The sequence below is a fragment of the Sinocyclocheilus grahami genome, unplaced genomic scaffold (assembly GCF_001515645.1).
Source record: "Sinocyclocheilus grahami isolate Dianchi unplaced genomic scaffold, SAMN03320097.WGS_v1.1 scaffold10909.1, whole genome shotgun sequence".
Taxonomy (NCBI): domain Eukaryota; kingdom Metazoa; phylum Chordata; class Actinopteri; order Cypriniformes; family Cyprinidae; genus Sinocyclocheilus; species Sinocyclocheilus grahami.
This window is the reverse complement of record NW_015513512.1, coordinates 20,485-20,868: the sequence shown is the minus strand read 5'-3', so window position 1 is coordinate 20,868 and position 384 is coordinate 20,485. Positions and strand designations below refer to the sequence as shown.

The following is a 384-nucleotide window of genomic DNA, read 5'->3' as shown; positions in this document are numbered from 1 at the left end:
AAAAAAACAATTGAAGAATCATTCACAGAACCAAACCAAAAAATTTGGTCAAATGTCCAATTTTGGGTATTTCAGTTGGGCTTCATGTTAAAGTGTTTAAACTGATTACACAACTGGCCTCAGTCCTTTAACGCTTCTGTTACTGTTGGTGTTACTTGCTCTAAATAAATCCCCTTAAAAGTCCCCCTAATATCCTCAGAGAATCAGAGCAGCTGTCCAAAAAGAAGTAACTGTGGCTCACAGCAGACTGTCAGCAGTCACACAGGCCATTACCTCTTTCACAGAGTTGAAGACTGGCAGACCCAGGTGTGTTTTGCCCCCCTTGCCTGGAGACACTCCTCCTACTAACTGCGAGCCATAGTCCAGAGACTGCTGACTGTGAAA

At 43.2% G+C, this 384-nt stretch overlaps 1 protein-coding gene across 1 annotated transcript in view; it reads right to left on the bottom strand.

Moving 5' to 3' along the window:
- Nucleotides 1-384, bottom strand: part of LOC107578564 (succinyl-CoA ligase subunit alpha, mitochondrial-like) — a gene marked incomplete at its 5' end in the record, with an annotated part of 42,471 nt that overhangs the window by 21,617 nt on the left and 20,470 nt on the right. The window contains one exon of the mRNA XM_016264510.1: nt 274-341. Within this exon, the coding sequence (XP_016119996.1) occupies nt 274-341 (68 nt within the window). The remainder of the gene's footprint in view (nt 1-273; nt 342-384) is intronic.